Source organism: Pungitius pungitius, chromosome 11, assembly GCF_949316345.1.
Source record: "Pungitius pungitius chromosome 11, fPunPun2.1, whole genome shotgun sequence".
NCBI lineage: Eukaryota > Metazoa > Chordata > Actinopteri > Perciformes > Gasterosteidae > Pungitius > Pungitius pungitius.
This window is the reverse complement of record NC_084910.1, coordinates 17,883,323-17,906,956: the sequence shown is the minus strand read 5'-3', so window position 1 is coordinate 17,906,956 and position 23,634 is coordinate 17,883,323. Positions and strand designations below refer to the sequence as shown.

General features: G+C 48.9%; 1 protein-coding gene across 8 annotated transcripts in view; it reads left to right on the top strand.

The window, feature by feature from the left end:
• Positions 1-23,634, top strand: part of syngap1b (synaptic Ras GTPase activating protein 1b) — a 91,132-nt gene that overhangs the window by 2,507 nt on the left and 64,991 nt on the right. For all 8 annotated transcript variants that reach the window (XR_005114464.2, XM_037454651.2, XM_037454653.2 and 5 more), the window contains one exon: positions 19,369-19,739. Coding sequence is in view for 7 of the 8 variants with exons in the window: in XM_037454651.2 (XP_037310548.2) it covers positions 19,369-19,739 (371 nt within the window). In the remaining variant the exon portion in view is untranslated. The remainder of the gene's footprint in view (positions 1-19,368; positions 19,740-23,634) is intronic.

Genomic DNA, 23,634 nt, shown 5'->3' with positions numbered 1-23,634 from the left:
AGAGAGAGAGAGAGAGAGAGAGAGAGAGAGAGAGAGCTTCTTAATGTGTGGAGACCAGTGCACACTCCCTTACTACCCCTAGTTGCAACAATATGGGGAGGAGGGGTGTGTGTGTGTGTGTGTGGAGAGGGGGGGGGGGGGGTTGTTGTGGGGAGGGCTCCAAAATGGAGACTACAATCTCAACCTGAAAAACTCAACTATGAGCTTGTGGACTTTCGCTGTCCCCCCCCCCCCCCCCCCGGCGTGCTCATCATCTGAGGAGGGATGAAAAGAGACACCCTATTTAACCTTGGCTTTTTTTTTTTTGATTCCCTTGGAGCAAAGCAGATAATGAAGGAAATGCCCTCTTGTGCAATTGCAGCTATATAAGTTGGTTGCATAATGTTGGTGAGATGCTCTGCCAGTGTTTGTTCCTGTGTGTGTGTGTGTGTGTGTGTGTGTGTGTGAGTGTAAGCCCACTCTGGGAGTCATTGCCAGGAAATTGTGAGCACAGCGCTGCACCTCCCAAACCTGTCATCGACGGCACCGAGTTCTCTGTCCCTGCGATCTCACGGTTTCATTTTAGGCATTGTTTTCTGAGCTGAGCCGGTGTTTGGTCTCATTCAGTTTGGTTCCACTGCTGGGGGGGTTGAGCCGCGACACGGATTGAGGGAACACAACACGGGGATGCAGCGATTTTTTTTGGCGTTAACTTCATAACTGCTTCAGTTGTGCCAAATACTACGCCCTCAATGGAGCGATTATTGGTTTTCCCACATTTATCAATCATTCATTCACTATCTTTTAGTTTTTTATCGACTGTTGATTGGACACCAGAAGACGACACTTTGTTTTTTTTTTTGGAAATCGCGAATAAGAATCACCTTTTATTTTGGCCATGTATGCCTATGGTGGAATTTGACTTACATCCACACATCCCCTGTCCACCTATACATTACGAGCGCCATGGTTACTCGAGGCGATTATGTAACACTGTGTGATATTTATTGCCGCGCGGTGACTCAACACCTACGGGTGAGATATGTGGTAAGACGGGCACATTACATTTGAGGGCGCTTCGACGAGCGAGGGTCCGGCCCGACGTTGCCAGGCGAACCATTTGCGGCTCACGCCAAAGAGAACGAGCAGTTCGGTGGGAGGCAGCAGAGACGGGCCTTTGTATCTCGGCGAGATCTTTTTCCTCCCTCATTCGCTCTCTCTTATAAACTCGCACCTCCCTTTCGGTCTATCTCTTTCTGCTTTGCTTTTTCCCCCCCCCTATCTCTCTCTCTCGCTCTCTCCTCCACTGTGGTCGATCCCGCCCGCCCCCCTTTTTCACGCTGAACCACCCACACACATATACAAAGCACACACACACACACACACACACACACACACACACACACACACATGCTCTACTACCCCCCCCCCCCCCCCCCCGGTTGTCTCTGCTCCCTCTTTCTTTTCCCTCCCCTGCACTGGCTGCGTCCACGAGAGCAGATGGACGCCACGGAAGCAGGCAGCCAGCCGCTGAGCCACCTCCGGCCTCGTCGATTTTTACAGTAGTTTGATACAGCAGCTCCTGTCAAGCATGGCCCCAGTTAAAGAGACAGCACACCCGCCCCCCCCCCTCCCCCTCCCCTCGATGCACTGCAGCACTCCTCTGCTCCCCTGCCTTCTCCCTCCCGCTCTTTCTCCCATGTGACATAAGGGACTGTCTTACACCCCCTCCGCTGCTCCGGCGGTGCCAAGAACCGTCATCTGTTGGGCTTTTACTGTGCCGCACGCACTCGAGATCCGGCCGTCCCTCCGCACTCGATGATCCGTCCAGGCCCGTCTCAAGCGGGGGTGGGGGGGTGGGGGGCGCCGAGCGGACCGGAGATGGGTTTTGTGGGAACTTTAGCAAGTGCTGTGCCGTGGGGATGGGTTGGGGAGGGGTGAGGGGGGGTGGGGGTCTGAGTTCTCCAGCTGGAGAGCTTCTCGGTGGCGTTGACATACCTTTGGTCATTTGATGTTCCGCCAGAACTTCTGAATATCAAACGAGACTGTGCTTTTTTTTTCAAGTCACCTCCTAAATTATTTCTGGTCGTAGACATGCAATGATGTCAAGATGTTGTAGAAGTATCACTCTTGTCATCATTCTGGCCTGCAGACGGAAGTTCAGTCAACGCTCAACAGGCCCCCATTTTTATGGGCTCTAGATTCACATGTTGAGGCATGCAAAAACAAAAGCGCACAGGAAGCTTGTTGAAATGCATTTGCTCCGGCAGACGTTTCAAGGTCTCTTGTACCCGGGGGGTCAATCAATGGTCGACCTCGGCAGCATAAAACATGTGTTTGCTGCACCGGGAGCTGTGACCACGCGAAGCTATTGAGGATCCGACGGCTGGAAGCACTGATGCCCCAGGCAACATCTTAACATGATGTGACATTTTTCTGGAGATTCATTCTTTATCACCGTAAGGGCCTATTATATATAGAGTAGTATGTGTGAGTTAGCAACGCATTGGCTCCCTCCAGAAAAGACCAATGGGACTTTTTTTTGATTTGTTAGAAACTGTTTGGCCAAAAGAAGTTCCTGACCCTTAAACGTATTGTTCAGCAAGATCTTCTTCACAGATGATAGCCACTTTTACGATATTTGAAGCATAAATGCGCCACGCAGAAGCGTGTGCACCACGGCCTCATGACTTCACTTCACCTGCGCGAAGCAAACGGCTGTGTTAAGTGTGATGACGCTTCGGCGTCTGATTTGGCCTCTTGTTACCAGCCACCTTTGCACAACAAGCAAAATTCACTAAGCGGCTAATCACTGACATTATCTCAGCTGTCCAAACAAAACCCATTCATAAGATGTATTGACATGTATTGAAAAAGTACATACCCCCCTAACCTTAACCCAAGTGCCAACTTATTTCCTGGTTCTCGGACCAATCCGGGCCGCACTCTATTCTTGCCCAAATAGTAAAGTGAGTCATCTGCATACAGTTCCATATCAATAGATTGAGTTCAGTCATCAGCCGATCCGCTTTTCTCTTTTCTCCTTTTTCTTATCTGTTGCCCAACACTAATCCAGCATTCTTGAAGCATACCCCTTATGCCCCTTATCCTCCAAGAGCTTTCCCTGCTTCAGTGATACTGGGGGGGGGGGGGGGGGGGGGGATCTGCAACGGGGCCGCTGGAACTGAGTCGCTGGAAGGGGTGGCTTTTTAGATGCAGCTACCCTTTGGGTGGGTGGGTAATTCAATTCGTCCGCAAAGCCTCAGTGGAATGACTCAATGGGTTTTTTTGGCGGAGCGAGCGAGCGAGAGAGAGAGAGAGAGAGAGAGACTTGGCTTCTGATTGAGCATGTCAGGATTCACGCACAGCAAAAAGGTCATGAGCCGCCTTCTCTTTCCTGCACCAATCAGTGGGCCGCCAATCCGGGATAATAACGTCCCTTTGGATGCGGTTGGCTCAGAAGGTTTGCGGGCATGATGTCATCCAATCCAGCGGCTGCCTGTGATTCAGAGTTGTGAGGTTACAGCCAAATACCCTCGGCAGTGTGAGAAGTTACAGTACATATGTCAGCATTGTGATTCATGGACCAACCAATGGTTCGATTTCTCTTTCCAGATAGACATGGATGGAGATCATGACATGAAGATATTTTGTTTTGTCCCACATTCAAAAGTCTGTTGAGTTTGTGCTGCATGATACCAGCGGATGCCTCTTAGAATTATTCAATTGCCATTTTGAACAATTAACTATTGCTTTTAGGGATCTATTATCTAGAGTTTTATTTCCAACATTATACGTTTGAAAAAGTGTGACAACTGTTGAAAGTAAAAAGTGTGATTTTTGCGACAAGTATTGTAATTAAGGAATCACTTTTTGTTAAATAATTATAGTGAAGCATAGTATATATTGAGCTGGGAAAGCCTGTATCAAATAATTAAAAACGTGTATACTCGGGGGGTTTTATCATTCCCTTTGACATTTACACTCAAAGTCATACCTTTTTTAAAACATTCAGCCTGGTAACTTGAGGGCCAGTAAAATTAAAGAGATGGAACCACAGTCTGCAAAATGCTGACCTGTGAAATGAATTAAAAAAAAAAAAGCCATCTCCGAAGCGCGAAGCTGGATGAAACATCAGCGGCAGGCTTTCCATCTCTGAATAAGGAACACGGTGCTCTCTGCTCAGTCTATACCGCACCACCCGTAGAGCCGCTCATAAGCCCTTTCTACTTATACCTCGTGTAGGTTTTTGGCCATTACCGTTTTCTCTTATTTTGCCCATTTGCCTTTTTACAGTGCACGTTTCGGCTGTGTGTCTGGGACGGCCTCCCTCCGCTCGGGCAGAGGGAGGCGGTCACATCAGGTCATGGACACGCAGCAGCAGCAGCTCGGCTGAGCCAAGTCTCGTTCCGACCCTGGGATACGTGTGAAACCTTTGACCTTCACACAACCGCGGCGGCGTGTTCATGATGCAGCACATTTTCTGCCTCAAGTTAGGAACATTTTGTTTTCCATGTTCCCGCAGTGTAAAAAGTAAACAGCCGTGGCTTCGTGCACCGCGATGTTAAATCACGTTGGAAATCATCAAAGAGCATAACTGTAGCTCTATTCTGAAATGACGGCGTTCTTCGTCCATTAATATTTACTCAAAAATAACAATACTGTGAAGAATTCAAACCTGAACATCATTGCCATTTTTAGGAAATATCAACATCCCCAAAATGAGCGGTTGTCCGGTTTTTCTAATGTAAAGCCTGCTGCTTCTCTCGCTGTTACACTATTTGTGAATTGAATATATTTCATCATTTCAAAAGCAGACGTCTCACAAGTCTCTTTGGGCTCTGGGAAAACTGATGATATTTTCCATCAAATCAAAACAATGAATGGAGAAAACAGTCCGTTGAGTTGTGTTCATCTTCAGGCCTCAGCCAACACTTCCATACATTCAATCAGCCGTTAGTGAGATCCTCCTCGCGGGTGAAACGCTGCTCTTGATGTGGCCGTGAAAGCAACCGCCGCCGCAGGTCGAAGCACGGGGGGGGGGCTCCATCTGTGCCGAGTGTTGCACTCGCTGGTGTCCTCCCACATCGCGAGTGGAAGCTCTAAATGGCCGCTAGGTACGCGTGTCTGCCTAGCTGGGTTCGACCTGCGTCCAGCCATCGTCCCGGTGCATGCTGGGAGAGGCTGTAAACCCCATGCGTGCTGGAAAGGGATGAAGTGGGCAGAGGCATTGAATGAATGAATGATCAACCGGATGCCTCTTTGTTTGTATTTATGTATCAAAAGAGAATATTTAGAGCATTTTTAACATCAACCTTAAGATTGTTTTGCGGGAATTTGTTAAGGTCTTTAACCTGCATCTTTTTAGAAAGTTAAACATTTTTGGAGGTGAAATTCATCAACCACCCGCATTCCTTTTGGGATGTGAACTATTTTCCAAATCAATTCGTCATTGTATTGTTTTCATTTTGCAAAACGATGAGAAAACTTGTCTCATCTTCTCGTTTTTACGAAATTGTCCAAAAAACAACAAGTCTTTAAACGAGTGGCGTCAAGGCGGCGCCCTCGGCATCAGGCACACTTCCTGTTCATTGGGTGCACGTGGAGGCTGGAGATGAGTGAAAGGCGTTGAGGTGGAGGCTTTGATGGGGGAAGCAGCACCGTCGCTTTGTCTGTAGCTGTGATCCACTGTGATTAAGTTGTTGCCTTCTGCCGTCCACTATAATTGGTGAAAAGTGGGCTAAGTAAGGTGTCTTAATGACAGTGGTGGATTCATGAAGTAATATATGCGGGGCGGATTTGAATGTTAATGTCCGTATGAGAGGATTGTTATTCAAAATGAACAGAAGGTGGAGCGACTATTGTGTGTGGGAAAAAAAGGACTTTACCTTCCTTTTGGCCTTAATAAAGTTGTAAATATTCATTATTCAGTGTTCAGTTAGTATTCATGTTATTTGTCAGCTGTTGGACCTCCAATGAGAGTCTTTGTCCGCTAATGTCGTGAGCAGGCCCCTTCAAAGGTTTCTCATTTAAATTATTATTTATTCTAAGTCGATATCAGATGTAGATTTGACGCAAATGTGTTACCCGGAGGACGTTTGCCGGTCCGAAGGCTTGTGTGCACTGGTGTTGGTGGTGGTGCATTACCTCCACTCAAAGGGCCTCGTAGGGCTCACTCAACAGCTGATGGAAAAATGTAGTCTCCTTTTCACACAGTCCCACACGCGGTTTAAGTACGTCTCTGCTGTATCAGGCCACATCCGGGCACCTTTTTCTATGCTCTCAGGAGATGTGCCCCCATCCAACAGGATTACAGATCAGAATAAGAGAATCATTTTTGTGTGCGTCCGTGTGTGTGTTTGGGGGCGAAGCGTTGGTTTTGGTTTTGTCGTTGATCTAGTTCGGCATCCCCAGAAATACAGAACGACAGAGGGTTACGAGTCCGACGTTGGTGGTCAACGGCGCTCTCGAGCAGGTAAGGAACGGAATGGGCGATGAGAGAGGAGCTCACTCCGTGCCAAGGACACGCTTTGCATTCACGGTTCTCACTCCAGCCTCACGGTCAAATTTGCAAATTGCAAACACGGCTCGAGAGCATTCGTTATTTACCCGTGTCGCCTAAGAACAGAGGAGCAGCGGGACTAAGCCTCTTAAGTTCCCCCGTCGAGATGCTTTAATGTGTCACGGATGAAGCACCTTACCTGTAGCACCTAGTGCGCCTCTCTACTACGAGCTCCGAGGTCGCATCTCTGGACATTTGTCCTCACGGTATTTGCCAAGTAACACTAATGTTTACTAACCGCCGAGTGTTTACGGGTGAAAAGTTGCCTCGCAGATGCTACAAACCTCGTGTCATGTCATGACACCCCCCCCTGCACCCCCCTCCTCTGCCAGGTCCTGGAGCTTGGCTTTAACACATGCAATGTGCTGGAAAATGAACGTATGACCGAACTTGGGTGCGCTACGCTGCTTCCTCTCGCGGGATACGATTTTTCTATCTTTTTATCTTTTCACTCAAAGATACTGCACTTCCTTTTTTTCAAAGGAGAACATCTGATTTGCGGCAGACATAAAAGGCTGCTCTGGCGTGTCAAACGGAGGTGATTTCACAAAGATATTCTATAGATAAGATAGTTTGCATTTTACACCTGGGTTAACACAGCAACAGGTCTGTGTTGGGCCCATTTACAGAGACAGAGGTCTAACACGCGAGGCCGGATTTAGAGGAATTGGGATGTTAAGGGTCATGAAAGTCACACAACAGATGTGACCGCATGAAGAAAAAGGGGAAAAACAGAGGCTTGAATCACATCTGTCTTGATGCCCAGCAAAGAAAACAGCTGGTATGATTACAGGACTTTATTGCCCCATCGAGGGGTCCGATCCGTCAAGGCATGTCACCACCTCCCTTCGTCGGAATGAACACGCCGCGGAGGAGAGCCGTGGAGTCGACAGCTCCCCCCCCCCCCACCACCCCCCACAAAGACGGAGCACTGACGACGTAATCTTCCAGCTCGGCCTTGGACGAGAGAAAGCTGGAAGTAAAGCCTTCCTGAACACATGTATGGAGTCCCTGACTCAGCTGTGGCACCGTTTATCCATCCAGGGAAGCCTCGCTTGCCCCCCACCCACCCACCCCCGCCCCCGCCCCACCCCCCCCCCTCCTATGGCATGGGTTTGGAGAGGAGATGTGAGCTAATGACATGTGGCAGGAAGGCGGCACTGCTTACTGTCTTATTCGCGGCGAAAGGGGGGCGGATGTGCTTCCGTCGTGGGTGCACGTCCGCTCGTATTAGCGGGAGCAGAAGCGCTGCGGGTGGAGGGGGCCCCAAGGTGAGCTCTCGGGGGGCGGGGGGGCGGGGCGGTGACATCGCTTCGTGGTGTCCGACATCATCGTGGGGGGGGGTGCGGGTGAAACGAATGAATTGGCGGCGACTGTGTGCGTGTCTGCGCTCAAGTGAACGAAGATTCGGGGTGGGGGGGGTCAGATGATGTCTCACAGTCCCGTACGGGATCACGCATGTTGCTGAGGGAAGTCATGTAATGCCTTGATGTTTGTCAAAGCCGTCCAGCAGCCTGCTGCTGAAACATTGTGCAGCATAAAAAAGCCATTGGGAGGCCAGAAGCAAGTTGGATGAGAGTGAATGTTGGATTTCACTAAGTGACCAGACATGTGACTTGACTGGTTGAACCTACTGTAACCTGCTATCAAATGAACGGACACACACACACACACACACAGAAAAAACAGATGTGTGCAAAGAAACTGTCGAATCCTCGGGGTGCACAAAGGAACACTGCTGAAAGCAACCACTGTAAATAAATGATTTGCGAGGGCAATGAAACCAACAAACATGGGCCTCTTCTTCCCAGTGAATGCTCCCAGACACACTACAAATACCCTCACGCTGTTCCTCCGATTAAAGAAAATCAGGTCATGTATCACAGTACTTATGGAAAGGTGGCTGCAGAGTTCTGGCAGCTGAACTGCTGCTCTTCACCTATTCATATTGTGTGTGTGTGTGTGTGTGTGTGAGGGTAACTGTGTGTTTGCACATGTCAGAGTTTCCATCACATTTCCATGTGAATGTGTGCTCATGTGTCAACTCCCGTGTATGTGTGTGTGTGTGTGTGTGAGAATATTCATTTTGTGTGGAAACAAGGAACGCCGTCGTCACATGACCCCTTATTAATTTCATCTGCCACAACAAATCTACCCTTAACCATGACAGAGGAGACACGTTCAAGCGGTTGAAGCTCAAATTCAGTTATTTCTCACACTGTGTGTGTGTGTGTGTGTGTGTGTGTGTGTGTGTGTGTGTGTGTGTGTGTGTGTGTGTGTGTGTGTGTGTGTGTGTGTGTGTGTGTGTGTGTGTGTGTGTGTGTGTGTGTGTGTGTGTGTGTGTGCTGTTCATGCTCCATGTACTGAAGAGTGAGCTGTGAAGAATGACTGCATGTGTTATGCCCGCTGGAAGATGTGTGCGTGGAAACATATTTTTGTCTCGCACCGATGGCTCCCATCGTTGGTGGAGTTTGGAGGAGCGCGTGCACAGATGAACCTTTACGGGAAGTGATGGTGCAGTGATGGTGCAGTGATGATGCGCCACGTAGTCGTGGATATCCACGAGCTGTGTGTCAAACCGCCTTTTTTTAGCCCTCCAGGTCTTAGCAGGCTCTTCAGATTTGCCGTATCCTCGACCATCTGGGGCAATGTTGTCTGTTGACTCAACCGACAGAGCTTCACCGGCTCCGTTGAATCTTGGACAAAACCTTTTGATTTACTGACAAAACGACCAGAACGGCTCTGCCGTGTTGACAGTACGTTTCGTTCGATTGGCAATCATTTGGATACTTGATACTTGATTTAAGCGCACATAACAAACCTTCCCTGGTCTCAGCCTCTCAGTGGTGAGGTCTCTCTTCTTTTCATCTCATGTAAACTGAACTTCCATGGACTTCGGCATGTTTCACAGCATGTTCTGATATTTGAATCTAATCTAAATCAAATAAAAATCTGAATTGATGAATTGAACATCCCCGGGAAAGAGAACTGCATAATGTGTCACTCAAAGGCTGTCAGTCCAGCGGCAAGTAGGTTCATATTGGGAACATCCTACAAGTACAGTCAATTTGGGCTGTAGTTAATCAGCCTTTGGTTCGTCCCCCCCCCCCCATTTAAGTCTATGTGTCCCCAAAACCACCTTTAGCGTATTGAATGACTTGAATCACAGTGGATAAAGTAACAATTGGGCTCCATTACTATTGATAAATATATGTTGTGATAATTAACGACATTGATCAATATAAAAAGCTTCCCTTAATGAAGTGTTTGGCCATATAATCCAGCCAAAGGATCCAGACGAGTCGACCGCGCTGGCGTTGCGCTGCCGGTATAATCGTGATTGTCCTCATGAGAGAGAGGAAAAAAGCTCTGTCTCTGTAGAGAACCACTGTTCCACGACTTTTTCAAATCATCTCGTGTGTGAAATGTACTTTGGCCCGTGAACTGAAGGCCTCCAGACTGTTCCCTTTACTCTTGGTTCACACCCTTCGCCAGCTGTTTGTCTGCCGGGGGGGGGGCAACACGAGTTGAGGTGTTATGAGCTTTCTCAGACAACCCTTTGGGCAATAAGACAATGACACAGTTCCTCTTCTATCTCTGGATTGAGGACAGACGACTATAATTGTTCTTCATCTCTTAGGGACTGTTTGGTTCGACACGCTCTCAATCAGCGTGGTGACCCCCGACGAGAGACAAAAACACTCAGCGGGGCGGGTCAGGGGTCAGCATGACTTGCAAAATCCGCTCCTCTGATACGTGGCCCAGGAAAGCGCGCGCATACCGAGACGGGGCACGAGACGGAGTGAGGCTTTTTTTGTTTCGTGCATCGTCGTGTAAATGCAACTAGACAAAGCTAAATCTACCAGTCAGTCCCGTTCAGCCACAGAAAAGGCCACCTAAAAAGGTCAACAATGCAAAATGAATGGGGGTGTATTTTTCCGTGAACCAGGACGATGAAAGGATCAACGCGGCATCACAGCTCGCCGGTCATTCCGCCCGTATCGGCGCATCTCGGTAAAACAGTGGGATTAGTCGGCGTGCGTTATCAGCCGCTGTGATAGCAGCTCGGTGCACTAAAGCCCTCTGACGCTCTGGCGATAGGAGGTTTAGAATCTCTGGCACCGTAGATTCAATTATCACGGGGCGCGGGGGGGGGGATGAGACGTCGGCTCGCCGGACGGCGTGTCAAGCAGCGGCTCAGTTGTTCAAACTGAACCAGCTCTTTTTTGGAATAAATGCAGTATTTGTGAAGATCATTTTGAAATATATTAGATATAAAGGTTAAATAGGGAGATGCATGACCTGTTTAACTTGCTAACGCTAGCGCTAATAATAATAGCCAAATAATCAGTCCAACAGTGCTACACTAACGCTACTTGATTTGTTTTTTAATGCAAATAACCGCTAGAAATGGCAGTAACAAATTAGAAGTTTTTTTTTTTACAGAGGCCTGGGCACAGATGTGTTTCTCAGGACGTTAGTAAAAATGTACATTCCAAATGAAGGGCTATGGATTGGAATCGGCCTTTCAAATTGCAATCAGGCTCATGTGACGCCTCTGAGAGGCGTTGTTGAGACGACACTTTTCCAAATGGATGTAAGTGCTGTCATGAAAAGTCTTATGATACATCCTGTCACTGAAGACAGCCGGTTTGCAATGCAGAGCACCACTTGACAAACGCACCCCCCCCCCCCCCCCACCCCATCCTCCCCATTCATCTTTATTTTCCTCCTCTCCGGCATACGAAACGCATCACCATTACACTCAGGTGACTTGGGCTCAGGGCCGCACCTCCCGAACGAGGAGCAGCAGGGAGACGTCCCAGCGTCTCATCCGCTCACCCCTCCCCCCTCCCCCGTCTCCCCCGCGGCGCTTCATTACTCACACCCCGAGCGAAACAGGGCCTCGGCGAGCAGCCCGTCGGACTGTTCAGAGCGAAGCGCAGGAGAGATCTGAAGTCTGAGAGACATGAAGAGATGGTGGACCGGGGAGTTATGAGAGAGGGAGAGCACGAATCCCACAAGGTGTGTGGGAGAGAGAGCGAGAGAGAGCGAGAGAGTGTGTGTGTGTGTGTATTTCCGTCCGACCGGCTTTTGTGAATTATTACACTCCAAATAAAGTGGATCTTTATTGCTGTAGAAGTACAAGTTGCGATCCTCACGGTTTCATCCGATGAGAGTTGAAGATCACGAGGGATGTGAACGGCGACTCGATTACGACAACCAACGTCCTGCGTTGTGCGGATCGGTGCAGGCGAGCGGCACCACGAACGCAGCCCGGACACACTGAAGTCCCACAGAGAGACGGCCCTCGCTATTGGGCCCGCTCCCTTCGACCCCCTCGGCTCCTACGTCGTGTCATTGCGTGCCGCACGCGCTTCGTTCCTGGACGACATTGATATATTTTTTTTTTTTACAAAGAACATTTATCTCTTTTTTTTTTTTTCAGGCAGAGGAAGCAGCTCCGGCCCCTCTCTGCCTCACACACACCAGTCACAGTTTCACCCGGGTGACCTTTTAATTCACCCTGACGTCTTGATGGAGACACGAGTGAGGGAGCCGTAGTGAAGAGACGTTTAGGCAGGTACCGAACGAACGAAAGAGAGAGGAAGAGAGAGAGAGAGGGAGGGAGAGAGAGAGGCGGGGGGAGAGTTGTGGGAGTAAAGTGTAAAGCGAGTGGGAGCCAGAGAGCAGCAGGGAGGGAGCTTCTCTGCACACGTAACGGGCAAACGCAACTTTTGGCCTGAAGCCCCCCAACGGTCTCCAGCTGCTGCTGTCATTCATCTTGAGTTGAGTCCGGCTCATTCAGAATCTCCCCGTGACGTCTCCCGTGACGTTCAGTTCATCTCGGGGGCTGTCATGCACGCGCCGATTCGTTTTTATGCTTCATTTGTTATTAGTAACCAGCTGATCGAGAAAAGGCAAGCGGTTAAGCGGAAAAAGGAGAGAGATGAAACTAAAAGACGGGAGGGAAAGGTGGGGGGGGGGGCTACGTTTGAATTTAGAATCGGAGAGGAATCGGAGAGGCAGAGAAAAACATCACAGAGATGTGGAAATAAAAATAGAAGAGTGTGAGAGGATGCGGAGGAGCGAGAGGGAACAGGGGAGAGGTGAATGGTAGAAATGTGACGGATAATCGTATTTTTCCAAATCCCACGTAGAGGGATATTGAGGATGAAAGGAGGAGAGGGTGGCAGTGTAAAGTACCAAAAAGGAGGAGAGGGAGATGGGTGGGGGAGGGGTGAGGAGGGGGGGGGGGGGGGGGGCGTAGAGAGTTTACACAGGGGGGGGCGGGTTCACAAAGAGAGGGCCGCCATCCGGGAAGAACAAGCCAGAGAGCGAAGTGGTCCAGGGCTCAGAATCACATGGGCATAAGGAGGGGGGGAGACATGGGGGAGGGGGAGGGGCGCAAAAGAGGCTGCCCGGGAGTGATGGTGGAAAGTTGGACCTGGTTGGGACCCTCGGATAGAGACGATCGTGGCATGGATGTGTAACTTCCTCCCAACAACTAGTTCTTACATCACAATAGTTCTCGCTGCGCTTCCTGGTGACAGAGAAGGCGGGACTTGAACCCAACTCTCCAGCAACAACTACCTCCGCGGACTCTTGTTTTGCGACCCGTAGCACGGCGCCGTTGGACCCTCTTTGTCCCTCCCTTCATGCGGCCCCCCCCTGGCGACCCTCGGTGGCCTTCGCACCCCCGGAACGGATCACTTGATCGTCTACATGGTGCCGCTTTCAATGTGATTGACGATGTTGCAGAGCGTGGATTACTGCATGCATCCTGAGTGCCAACTTACGCTCACTGTGTGTGTGTGTGTGTGTGTGTGTGTGTGTGTGTGTGTGTGTGTGTGTGTGTGTGTGTGTGTGTGTGTGTGTGTGTGTGTGTGTGTGTGTGTGTGTGTGTGTGTGTGTGTGTGTGTGTGTGTGTGTGTGTGGTGAGAGATGGAAGGAGAGGGGGAGGGATGGAGAGACAGAAAACAGAGAGTAAGCGAGTGAGAGCGAGATACAAGTTCAGTATTTCATGGATGGCTGTGTTGCTATGGGAACAAGATGTGGGCTCCCTATTCCCAAAAAAAGTGTCCTCCTTCCTTCCTTCATTCCTTCCTTCCTTCCTTCCTTCTTTCCTTCCCTCTCTCATCGCTTCATCTCTCCCTTCCTGTTCTTCACGGCGTCCAACAGCATCGACACCTCTCTCCTTCCTTTCCCCTCGATTACATCCCACCACACGCCTCTCTCTCTCTCTCTCTCTCTCTCTCTCCCTCAATCTCTCACCCTGTCATCCATCCTTTCCCCGCCCACTTATTCACCTCTCTCTCCCTCTCTCTCCCTCTCTCTCTTCATCACTGCCCATCCTCCTGTCCTCTGTCTCCCTCTCTTCCCCGTATTTTTCTCTCCTCCGTCCTCCCCCCTTTTCATCGCTCTCTTCCCCCCCCAACCGTCTCTCTGATCCCTCTGTCTCTTTAACACTCACTTATATTCTATTCTTTTCTCGGTTGTCATGGCAATAGGCTGGGGGCGTGAGGGAGCGAGCGCGAGCGAGCGGGAGTGGGTGTTTCGGAAGTGACATCTCTTGGGCAGTAACCTTGTTTCCTGTGTGGTGGAGTTGGGGGCGGATTCGAGGCGCTAGCGGCGCGGCAACAGTGACGCCGTGTGGACGCTCTGGGGGAGCAATGGGGAACCCGGGACGCGCCGCGCGAGGCCTGGGTGAATGAGCTGATAGGTGAGGATACTCTCTCTCTCTCTCTCTCTCTCTCTCTCTCTCTCTCTGCCGTCTTCCATTCTCTCTTTCTTTGCCACACACATACACACATGTGCACACACAAACACTCCCACCGCCCCCCCCCCCCCCCATGTGTGGTGACCTTCCGTTTGTACGCTTTAAGCATCGCGGCTTGTGATCAGGAGGAGGCTTCCACGCGGTACTGTAGTAGTATTGTGTAGTATAGTGTGGTATAGAAGCTTGTTATCAGTGCTTAGGACAAGGGGACGCACACCAAGGAGTTACATTGTGGCCCTAATGGACAACACGTTCGAGCAGTTGGTAAAGCTGCATCACTTAGTCGCGCTGGTAACTTGGGGCCAAACAACTTCATCAGTATAAAGTGGAAAATCAGGCTTTTGTTCTTCAATAATGTTCACTAACTTTGCTTATTATGTCTATGATTTCATTACAATTCAATGATAATGTTTCTTCTGTCACTTTCCTTTATTTTCTGTAATGTCTGCGGTTTACGTTTGAAAGGGCAGTTATTTAATTTAATTTAATCTCTTTTAATTTAATCAAGTTTATCATCGCCAACATTTCCGTAGCATTTGTAATAACAGTTTATAATAAGCTCCAAATAAACTGAATTATACTCAGTATAGTTACAAATAAAACAAACCAGCCTTTAAAATGTGATCATTAAAATGACAGAAAGAAATCAGCTGTAACTGCGGCAACACAGATACAATTAGTTTGCTCCCCCCCCGCCCCCGCCCTACCCAGTGATGGTAGCCTGTAATTGGCACAAATGAAGTCACATTTTCACAACAGAGGTACCTAATTAAAGCAGAGATCAGATATGGCGGGTGCAGAGGTGGTGTCATGATGCAAAATGCTGTAATCGCACTGCCGTCATTTCCCATTTGTTGGTTGCAGCTCATACTTCTTTGAGTCCGGGTGACACTGTGAGCATCGCTCCGGCCCGGTATTGAGTTTTTGGAAGCCAGAGGTCTCTCCCGCCATGTGAGGTAATGATTGAGTAATTGGCATTGATCGGCCCATCAACCCCCCTCCCCCCCAGATATATATCAAGGCAATTTTGGAAGCAGATAAATTACACTGATGACCTTTTTAACAAAGCAAATCCAGATCCACGAATGAAGATTATTATGAAGATTATTATTTATCGTGCTGCATGCTCAGAACTAATGTAAGTCCAGTGAGGCGGACTTTCTTCTTGGCAGAAATTCGGGGGCGTGACAAATGTCCTCGTTCAGCGAAGAGCCACGCACTTCCGGGCCTGTGTGACCCCGCTGCTGACACTTTGCATCCCTCGCTTGACTCAGCCGCTGACAGCGGCCTACTGTACCGCACCATGACTCACGGCTCTGCCAAAGTGCAGCGCTGCATCCAAGCTCGCTACATTTAAAAGAATTTAAAAAAAATACAATATTCACTCTTGGCAAAAGTGTGTGTTCCCAAGGTTTATTCTCCACCGATCCGATATGGCGACGCGGGGTGGTGCGGCGGCGGCGGCAGGGCGGCCTCAGTGTTGACCGCGTGGCGCTTTCCTGCCTGGAAAGTTAAGACGCTTCGGTGCGCCATGCTTGCAGGAGCACATTATGCGCCCCGGGCGGCCGGCGGATATTGCGGGCTTTATTTTTAGTGCTGTTTTGGAGCTCAGCGATGTGTATAAATCAACATTAGGCCTGTCGGGTTCCAGTAATGACAACGTTGACTAAGGCTGACCGGTCATCCGTTTGGTGCATGGGGGGGGGTTTGGGGGGGGGGGCTCTTCTTTGTAAAACTGCAAAGCGCGGCAGAATAAGGAAAAGAGCCCACGGAGAGAGTGAAGGCGAGAGAGAGAGAGAGAGAGAGAGGAACAAAGGCGGAGCGGGGAAGAAAATACGCCGGAGAGTGAATGAAGGATGGAGCGAGAGGGGGTGGGGGGGGGGGGGGGGGGGAGGAAGAGGAGGACATGCGGATGGGGAAGGAAAAGGGCCGCCTCAGCACTTCTTGCTCGCGCCCCGAATCGTTGCAGCGCGTCACACACACGTGCCGCACAACCCGGCGAGGCGCGCATGCCAACGGAAAGACGGAGCAGCAACGAGCGCGCTCATTGAAATTCCGTCCACCGCGCTTCACAGGCTCTTAATAGGCAGCCCTCCCCGGGGGGGCGGGGGCGGGGGGGGGTACGGGGGGGGGGGGGGGGTGTGTGTGTGGAGAGGTGGGCCTGCAGTGGAGTAGTGCACGCCGGGCCGTGGATGACTCACGCTGCTGTCCTCCGCTGAACACGTCTCGGCATCACGACTTTGCTCCGCGCAGCTTTTACAAAGTTTGCGAGATTCAATGGGGCCCTCGGTGCTTTTTAGAGAGAGAGAGGGAGAGAGAGAGAGAGGGAGAGAGGGAGGGAGGGAGGGAGGGAGGGCGAGTCACAAAAAGAGCCTTTGTGTCTCCAAAGGCCTGTGATGACCACGGTTTGACGGGGCGGCGCCTGCTCGCCCAGCTATCCCGCCTCCTTCCGACCACCCGTCCACCATGAGGGGCCGACCGGGTGCACAAGGAGCCAAAGGAGCTGGCGCCCTCCTAAAATAAAATATGGACACGCTGGAACATTTTTGTTTGATGCGAGCTGCAACAATTTTGCAATTTCTCTTTGCAACAGAAATATTTTTGCCATGCAGGCTTTGAAGATAAGATTTTCCCAAACAACCCGCTGTGCAACACAGAAAACTCATGTTATTAATAGAGTGTAAAGCCGTGTGCCTGAAAAATGCCTTTTTCAGCTGTTTATCCTTTCGTTGTGACAAAAGTTGCGATGAGACGCACCATTTCGATTCAACGTGTCACACGTCACGCCACAATAGGCGTTCCCTAAATTCTGTGTGACTACACCAGCTGGATGTGCCAGCTACATGAGGGATTTGTTTCCATTGTGTTTTTATTCTCAACTCAATGGCAGACAGACACAGAGAGAGAGAGAGAGAATTTGTAATCATCGATTAGAATAAATCAAAAGCAAATGTTGCTTCCGTAAGCATCACCTGGACTTTTCCAGGAAAGAAATACATCCTAATGTGTATTCGAGAGGGAACAAGGACATTTATAATATTCGCATAGAACTCGCATTGATCAAATATTGGTTGGTTTGTAAAGTGTTGATCATGATCAATTAGTCAATTATGGAGCAACTCCTTTGATGATCATTTCCCTTTTAAAGGCTAAATAGCATTGGAGACAAGGTTTTTCAAATGTGAGAATTCTACTGCACATCACAGCAAAGGACAAATGTTAAGGGTTGTTGTTGTCCATTGGTCCAAGAAAACCAGACATTTGATTGGCTTTTAATCACAAATAGAAATGAATCCGCCCCCGGCTCTCCTTTAAAAGATTGTACAAACACAAACGCTGAGCCGAGGCTAATGTGACCCTCCATTGCCCCCTGCCCCCCCCCCCCCCCCACCCCATCACCGTGGCCCATATTCATAGCCTTCAGTGCCTGAATATCGGGCCGTAGGGCAGTCTGCCTCTTTCTGTATTGTAACAAGACAACAAGTTCTCTGCTTGCGGAAATGATATAGGGACTATTTTCTTTCCACTGAGCTAAACCCCTCGGCCACGTGACACCCGGGTCGCGACCTCTGGAAGGAGACGCCCCGGGCGTCAATTTTCAACTGCCACAGCTCCGTTATATTGCCGAAAGGGCAGACGACATCTTTAAAAAAACACCGTCCACCGGTCGGCGCTTTCCCGCTTGATTCGTCCGTGTTGATTAGCCGGTTGAGGAGCTCATCTATATTTCAGCAGCTCAAATCATATTTCAGACAGGAACTCGAAAGATCAACTGAGTTGTTGGTTTTGGCCACAATCAAGACGATTTCCCGTCGCGCTTTTCCGCCCCGGGCCGGAGAGGGAGGGAGCGCCGAGGCCGCCGACCTGGTGCTGAGTTGTGGGTCGCAGGTGACTGTTTCCTTCCCACTTACAAGAGGAGAGAGTGCAGAGAGCCTCAGAGAGCCACTCCTTATCAAATAGAGGGTCGTATAGATAACCAAAAAGCGTGTGTGTGCGTTGCAGTGTGGATTTGGTGTTTCATTGGTTCGTTGGAAGATTTATTTAAAGGAATCACTTCTTCTTTCTTATTGTTTCACCTGGGGAGATCTCGTGTTTTTAGTGCAACTGAGTTCAGGACTCCAGCTGGACCAGAGCATGTGATCCTGATGCTGGAGGAGTGAGGATTTGCCTCATAGGGAAATAGTGTCATCCTATTTTTTATTATGATGTCATGTTTTAAACAAATCTGATTGATTCAGCCGCCTCTAGACGTTTGCTTTTGTATTCCGTGCCATGCCATATGCCATGAATTAGGTTGTATTACTGATCAATACTTGGACACATTGTTACTATATGTACTAAAGTTATGACATAAGTACAATAAGGCCAGAAAACTGGGATCAGCAAAAGAAAGAAAGAAAGAAAAGTGCCTCATTTACCAAAGGCGCTTAGTCACACATTTTTTCCCTTAAGATGAAGTGAAGCAGCTACTCGAATATTTTAAAAAGAAAATATTGTGTGATCCATTTCTGAAATGATCAGTGCAATGCACCAAAAAAAAAAACATAATTAAAATTTGTTGCCACTTCTTCTTGATTGATCCTCCAAATCAGAGAAAACGTCACAGATATTTGTCTACCCCCGCCGAGGAGATAAATGTTTTCAGCTGGAGATCTCAGGAGCTCAGGAGAAAATATTTCAGATAAATTTGTCCGACCAAGCATCAAATCAAAGGAAGTTCTGAAAAGTAAATAAGTTTTAGGAATTTTCAGAACCTTTTATAACCAACTAGCTCGAAATTGACTACACTCGCCGTCTTGCGAAACATCAACGGCGCTCCCACATCCAAAAAACAGTTAGCTTAGCAGTTAGCTTAGCAGTTAGCTTATTATGCGTTACTACAGCAAACGAGTGTCATTAGACTGAGGCTGTGAGGACGGTGTGACGCAGCACCACAGCCCTCCCCCCTGTGATCCTCACTGACCATCTCTTTCCTCGCTCTCTCCCCCCCCCCCCCCCCCCCCCCCCCCCCCATCCCTCCCCCACTACCTCCTTCTCTCCTGTCCAGATGCAAGGTGTGCCGTCCCCCCCTCCTACCATCATCACCATCACCGCGCCCCGGCCCGCTCCTTCCACACTCCCTCCTACGACCGTCCTGCCTACGACCGGGTCTCCAGCGACCATCCCGCCTACGACCGCCCTCTCGTCAGCCGCCCCCCTCTCAGCCGCCCCCCCCTCAGCCGCCCCTCCTTCAGCCGCCCCTCCTTCGGCCGCCCCTCCTTCGACCGCCCCTCCTTTGACCGGCCCTCCTTCGACCGTCCCTCCTTCAAGCTTCCCTCACACGAGCGGCCCATCTACGAGCGCCCCCCCCAGGACCAGTGGAACCCCCATCTCAGTGTGAACGCCGGAAATCCGATCTACATGTTGGACCAGGAGGAGGTATTGCACCCCACACACCCAGGAATGCACTCGTACTCAATCTGGTTGTGCAGTAGTTGAAAAAAAAAAAAAAGACAGGGGGGAGCTTTTTATCATGTGGGAAATGAATATAACTTATTTATATTGATAGAGGACCAATGCTAAAAGAAAGGTGTGTTCCATTTTTTGTGACGTCAAACACATTTCATCACAATAAGGTGGGAACTTTTTTAAAACTTAAGTTTTAAAAATTGTAAAATTATTTAAAAATGTTATATTACCCTTTAACTGTAACCATGGAACAGGAAATTGATATAATGAATTATTGAACATGTGCATCACATATATTACAGTCATTTGTTACAGCTATATCCCTTTCAGTGGCATTTCAAGCATGAAATAAAGCAAAAGTTTATCAATATTACTATTCTCATTATACAGGGTTGGGAAATTAGTGATTTGATGAAATCTTTGCTTGTAAATTGACTCAAACCTGCATTAATTCTCAGTTGTTTCTACATATTCACCTTATAAAGTTACTTATTTAAGTCCAACTATCACAAGCTCTGTTTTGGTCTCCATCAACTAATGAGGGAAATAAATTGTTGTTCATATAAAAATAATCATATTTATTTGATCTCTTCTGTGAGTTTTAGGAGCAATTCGCAATTCGCTAAGATTTAAAACTGGATTCAGGAAGTGGAAGAGTCACTTCCACGGAGGAACCGCTGAAAGGGGAACGTTTTTTCGGGTGTTCACTTCCCCGACAGCCCTGATCTCCGTTAGCTTCTAACGTTTCCTCCAGTGGTTTAGTGGTGGGTTTCATTCGGCACCGTGGGATTCTTTTTGACGCGATGTCAGATGGGTCGCCTGGGCTAAGTCGGGCTGAACAGATCAGATCTCCTTTGATGTGCACTTTGAGGAGGGTCAGCCGTCTGACGAATGTCAGAAATGTCAGAGATGTGAGCGTTGAAGTGAAAAAGGAGGCTTGTAACTTGGAGCTAACGGAACGTACAGAGCCAGTGTAGACTTATTAAATCAAGGCACATCAGCTATTCTTTAAAGGGGAATTCTGCTCTTATTCTTTGATTGTTCACAGCAAATCCTATAAAAACATAGAAAAAAAACATGCTTTCTATGATCCATTTTCTTACAATGTTCTCCAAAAACTATGAAAAATTCATCAAGTAAGCTGTTGCAAAGGGTTGCATATTAGTTCAAACCAGCATTGGGATTGTAATTTACTTTGAATCAATCTCACCTTCCATCTTCCCGGTGCTATAAAGAGCCACAAGAGCACCCAGTGTGTATTAATCCGCAGCTGAAAATAGTCCCAAACACTGGAGCACTGCCGGATGAAAGTGTCCAGCTGATTTAAATGACGAAACCTTTTATTATTTTTTTCAAGAATCAATTGACTTCCTTGAAACAAATGTCTTTGGTAAGAACCTCGGTGCTGAAAGGGGATCACGTGTCTCTGTTTTAACGCGTGGATGGACATTCAACATTATATAAAACAACTTTATAGTTGGTAATAGTATGTTAATGGAGCTGAAGCTCGGCTTAAATGCAGTCGGAGATGTTTTATTGAAAGCGGTGTTGTTGGTTAGGCTTCATTTATCAGATCGACGGTGCAGCATTTTTCGCCTCTTTTGACTCAGTCACAGTCAGACGGCTTCCCGGTGAATTCAAGATGTTCTTTTTATTCTGCGCTTCCCCCAGTTGATTTTCCGCTGACTTGAAATGGGCAGTACGTCGGTGTTGATTAACGTGCCTGTTTCTGCTCCTAAATCCCTGCGTGCATGCAGCCACCACAGAACACGGTGCATCACTTCTCGCTCTGCAGGCCAGGAGAGGGTACTGTTCCTCAGCTGCTGGTTTGCTGTGCAACCAAATCACCTCTTCACACTATGACACGGTTTAAGGCCGAGACTGCTAGCTCAGAACTCAGAAAGTTCTGTTTTTAGACCATGCGCTGATATATTGCAGGTTTTCAATTTGCTTTGAGTCATAAACTGCACAACGGGAGAGGGGAGGGGGGGGCTGCATGTTTGAACCTTACTGTTCAATGTGTTAAATGTACCGGGTCTATTATACAGTGGGTCTATTATACAGTAGGCCTATAAATGGCATGCCTTTGGTCAGCTCGGTGGGCGAGTCAATAAAGTAGTGCATCTTCATGTGGCCGGCCGGTGTGTGTGTGTTTGTGTGTCTCTGTGTGTGTGTGTGTGTGTGTGTGTGTGTGTGTGTCTGTGCACGGCTGGCGACAGCATTTCCGCTCGCCATCACTCGGGGGAGGAGGGCGCGCTGTGATCCCTTACTTTCTAAGGGATTGCATGCAGAGCCCGGTTCAATTAATCAAAGCCCCATCCCGGTCTAATCGGGCCAATAAGGTCGCAGCTGTGACTGGATCGGCGGTGCGGCTGACGCGCTGATAGGCGTCGCCTCGGCGACGGCGAAAGGCGTTAAATATTCATGCCTGTCACTCACCTCATGCGGAGCGTGTGTCTCTCTTGCTTCCCCTCTCCTTTGCACACACACACACACACACACACACTAAATGCATTTCCATTTTGTTTTAGATGGCTTCACTGGCTCGGCAAAAAAGAAAAAAAGCAATCGTACTGTATGTTTTCATAGCAGAGACACGGAGAATCAGTGGAGGGGCCACGTTCTTCATGCTCATTTTGATATCAGCCTTTCACCCAATTTTCTGTTTATATTTTTGGCATGTGAGGTCAACATCACCCCCCCCCCCCCCTCTCTCTCTCTCTCTCTCTCTCTCTCTCTCTCTCTCTCTCTGTGTATCTCTTCCTCCAACGAGGCTCAATCTTGCCCTCCATCGCGCTGCCATCTCTCTCCTCCTCCTTTTTAATCTAATCCATCTGTTCCATCTTCTCTCCCTCCTCACCCTCTCTCCTCCGCTCAATCTCTCCGTCCCTCTATCTCCGCATTCACCTCCCCTCCATCTCTCACTTGTATTTGGGGCCTCAGCCTTTCCCCCCCTCCCTCTCTCTCTCTCTCTCTCTCTCTCTCTCTCTGGGGTGACTGGCAGGAGTCTTTGGCTCTCCCACAAGCCACCTGTCCTTCTCCGCGGTCCTCCTCACAGCTCCATTCACGAGCTGTTTCTTTTAAAAGTCATTTATTGTTTTGTCCCCCCCCCCGAATGACGGCCATCGGGAAGACGCGGGAGAGCCGAGGTGTCTGGGCTGGGATGGGTTTACACCCTGGGTGACACGGCTCATTTTAATTGCGCAGGATAAGAGATGCTCTGCCAAGGCGAGTGTTCTCTGAGTGGCACGTTTTGACACGGTGCATCTGGAGGGGGAAAATACCCTCGAAAGTGGAGTTGTAAACAGGGCGTCTAGTAATTGAGGCGCCTTCTCCTGCCGGCCTCTTGTCCTGTCAGTCAGCGCTCGGAAGGGGAAGTGACTTCTGTGCTGTCCCTTTTTGAGAATGCTCAGGAAACTCCGCCAAGTCCAAGCAGGAAAAAGAAAAAGGGCGGTGTGTGTCGCTGTGAAAACAAGGGAGCATGCGGCAAACGTGGCGTAGCATTACCCCGTCTGTGTGATCACATGTTCGCATTCAAAGGACTCGTGTTAGAGATGGATGCAGTTCAACAATCAAAAAAATGAGCACAAATGGGAGTTGAGTGAGCATATCCTACGAGGCAGTGGAAACCGAAATGTAATAGATTCATACTGTAGATGGTGGACATTTAATGTGATGTATGTATTTTACTGATTTGGACGTTCAACACGTTCAACGGCGTGGTCATTTTAGGTCTTTTGAAAGCACACGTCACTCATCAGGTCACTTCTGGGTTGGAAGAAATCAACGCAGGGAATTATTCATTAGGTAATACATTTTCTAGACTTGACTAATAAATAATCTCTGAGGTCTTAATCTGAGAATA